This window comes from Carassius carassius, chromosome 18, assembly GCF_963082965.1.
Source record: "Carassius carassius chromosome 18, fCarCar2.1, whole genome shotgun sequence".
Taxonomy (NCBI): Eukaryota; Metazoa; Chordata; class Actinopteri; order Cypriniformes; family Cyprinidae; genus Carassius; species Carassius carassius.
In genome coordinates, this window is record NC_081772.1 from 16,613,011 (window position 1) to 16,616,578 (window position 3,568).

The 3,568-nt window shown below is 41.3% G+C and overlaps 1 protein-coding gene across 2 annotated transcripts in view; it reads right to left on the minus strand.

Annotated features, from left to right (window-relative positions):
- LOC132092549 (protein jagged-2-like) overlaps positions 1-3,366 on the minus strand; it is a 41,545-nt gene extending 38,179 nt beyond the window's left edge. For both annotated transcript variants that reach the window (XM_059498831.1, XM_059498830.1), the window contains exons 1-2: positions 3,167-3,366; positions 2,405-2,725 (exon numbers count right to left, since the gene is read on the minus strand). In XM_059498831.1, the coding sequence (XP_059354814.1) occupies positions 2,405-2,725; positions 3,167-3,235 (390 nt within the window). In that variant the 5' untranslated portion in view covers positions 3,236-3,366. The remainder of the gene's footprint in view (positions 1-2,404; positions 2,726-3,166) is intronic.
- Between the last annotated feature and the right edge of the window lie 202 nt (positions 3,367-3,568).

Sequence of the window (3,568 nt, forward strand, 5' to 3'; positions counted from 1 at the left end):
CTTTTTGTTGACCGGAGACACAGCCAGCTGTGACTGGCTAATTACACACTCAAAAGTGTAATCAGTTGTGAGGCTCTAGCACTTCTTTCCCAGGTGAGACGAGAACGAGTGGCTCCACTGAAAGACCAGTTAAGGGGGAAGGGAACTCTGAGGGCAATAGATAATTGTTTATCCATGTAACGGTCTCCTAGCAACTGCCCAGCAAGCTCCCAGTCAGGTGTGGCTGACGCTGGCGTTTAGCCTTGAAGCGTAGTGGTCCTCCACTCTGACAGACGGATACAGCTGCCGTCTCTGTCGTCAACATTCACTGTGCCACCAGAGAGGCTCTTTACAGTCTCTCAATCTCTTACGCTGGAGTTACACGTCCACTAAAACTGTAAATTAACTCGGTGTTACACAACTGCAAGGGACTAGAACTAACAAGTGAAGATCCAAGCTCAAAATCTGCGTTAAATAAAAAAATAAACAGTCAGACTGACTGATAAATGCACCCAAGTAGGGCTGTGTCAAAATCTTTATATGCACTTCTTAAAAACACAAGATCAATCTTAACTTTATGCAAGTGTTTCCTGCATTCCTGCTACTGAATCTACATCCCCAAAACAAAACAAAAAAGCCATAGTTTACCATAGTTTGTAGTCCAAATTATATTTGACATTATAAAAAGGCTTTATACAACAAAATAATGGCAAAAACATGTTCCTCGCAGGTTGCATGCGCTTAAAACTTAAAACATTATCAAATCAAATAGGGAAATCTGTTTTAATACTAATAAGCAAACTACCATGCCAAACAATCCAGAGATATAAGAAAACAAACTGCCCCTCCTATGGGTGAGGTGCTAGAAATCTTTACACAATGCACCCTAGATGAGGTTACACCAAGCACATCAAACAGATGTCCGGATGCAGAGGCACTCATGAACACATTCCTCTGGCAATTTCATTAACTTCCATGGGACACTAAGAAACTGCAAACACTCAGCACTCGAAATTCAAACTCAATCACAGCCTTTAGAGACGGATGTACAACCACACAACATGTGCTCGGAGTTATACAGGGACATATAAGGTGAAATTTCAAGCGGTGGTCAGAAGAGATGCAGGTGTAGCATCAAAGGCGGCTCTGAAAGGGTCAGTGTGATAGCATGTTACAGATTAACTTAAACGGTTAGGTGTTTGTGTTGGGGGGGGGGGGTAGTTTTTCATGCCTATGGGAGGGCTAGTATAGGGGTCTGCCAGGTGAATGTGTGCCTAACTGGGCTGCCATCCAAAGCAGACAGTCAATACTACAAAACACCTATTTTGTTGTTGTTGTTGTTGCTGTTGTTGTTTGCAGGTGTGACACTGAACCGCATAAAACATTGCAGTGATTTGCTACCTGATATCAGCAGCAGTAATGTGCCTGAGTGTCTGGAGAGACACTTGATAAGTTTTTCACATATCAACACAAGAGAGAGAGACAAGTAGTACAAGGCCAGCTTTACAACACATTGCCATAGAAACTATACTTTCCACTAAAATCCCACAGTTACTAGTTATGGTTGTCACTACTATAAAAGTGCAATATTAGCCACTAGAACCTTCTCACAATGTTTGAAGATGATTCCAAATGAATGTATTAGCACTGTATAGATGTATTTGTCGTTGAGCATTTGTTACGACATCAGTTTACCCTAAAACATTTTTAAGTAAATTTTTTTTTTTGAAAAATGTTTAAGTTAAAAAAATAATATTTCAATAAGCCATTAAGTGAATCTTTGATAAAGATTCGCATCACTCGCAAAGAAAAGCCAAATGAAACCAATGCAGAAGCGGCGTCAGAACCTAGTGAGCTAAAAATGATAGGCTATCTAGGTAGGCAGCTCACTACGTTTTAAGACTCAACCACGCGTAATATTCTCTCATGTTTTTTTTTTCTTTCTAAACCTGTGTGAATAACAGACTCAGTCCCCGTTCACTTACACTGAATCGTGTTCCATACGATGCAAGTGAATGAGGACTGTCATTCTGTCTAACATCTCCTTTTGTGCTCTAATGAAGAAAATAAGTCATACAGATTGGAAACAACATGATGAGGATGAATACAAGACAGAATTTTGATTCGAGTGAGCCATCTCTTTAAGAGATGCGTGTCACCTTAAATGCACCCTAGTTTTAAACACGCACAGCAAAGTGAATGAAAGATAACCGTTCTTAACCATTATAACAAATGACTTCTTTTTTTTCACAGAAAAATCGTAAGGGCACAGCAGCCTTAAACGCCCAAGATTAAAAAAAGAGACCCTGTCATTACTGTAACAATATAGTGCACTCAACTTCCGAGTAGTGACAGCTCACCGCGGCGCATTATTATTATTATTATTATTATTATTATTATAGTTAATGCAAAGATGCGCACTTACCGGCCAGGCGAAGTGAAAGGGGATGATGATCTTTCCAACATCGCTCGTTTTGCTGGGGTTGTTCTTTGCAGTCTTAAAAGAAATTATATTTCCACCGAGAACGTCAGTAGATCCAGAGCCAAAGGTGCACGGCCCAGTGGTGATGACTTCAGACTGGTACTCCTTCAGACACACTTTAAAGTATGTATCGCACTCGTCCCGTGCGCAGCGCTGGTCTTTAGAGTTCCGCGTGCCGTCGCAACATTCCCCGTCCCACAACTCACCGTTTACATTCTCTACAGCAATCAGTTGTAACTCAAAATAGCCAGAGGATTGGGACACCTAAAAATAACATATGAATAAAAAAATAAAATAAATAATCAGAAGCCATAATTCTGGTGTTTTATTATTGAAATGCAGATCGTGTTTGCAAAACTACGGTCATATTATTTGAGGGAATGCGTGGCGCGCGCTTTAGCATTCAAGTCTCCAGAGAATCAGTCTACAATTTTGCTAACCTGTTAGTGCGTAACGTTACAGGGGCTGGAAACAGCGATTTTAAAAGATCCTCTAATTGATCCACCCTTAATTTTATCGGAGTGCAAGTTAACATGCATTACATCTGACATTTCCAATTGCACATGTGGCTGCGTAATTCAAATATCGATTACTTTGAGCAAAATCCATTGAAATCTCCAGCCCACACCCATCAACTTTTGCCTGCTGATCACTGCTATGGCAATTAAATCTATCTGCAATACTGGAAACAATCAGCGCTCTCACCTTCGTCCATATCGTTAACAGCAGGCACGCGATTGGGAGCCAATTCCTAATCCAGATACAATTCCTCATGCCGCTGATTTATGCGTTATGAATATTAGATGGGAAACGGCCGTTGACCGGCTACAGGATCCTCCGTTTCTGACATACAAAAAAATCACAAGCGTGGTGTGTTTGCGCGGTGATGGTCTGTGCTGATCTCTCCCTCGGTCTGATCGCTTCACGACAGAAGATATGTTTCACAGCTACCACACGCCTGGAGGAGATCTCGCATGATTGACTGCTGGTTGATCCAATCACAAAGCCTCTTGCTGATACGTTTGGCCAATAGCCATTCGAGGGCGGAGCATTGTCAAAAACTTACGCTGTCTATTTCATTACTGTTTCACAACGAGCAATAAAATG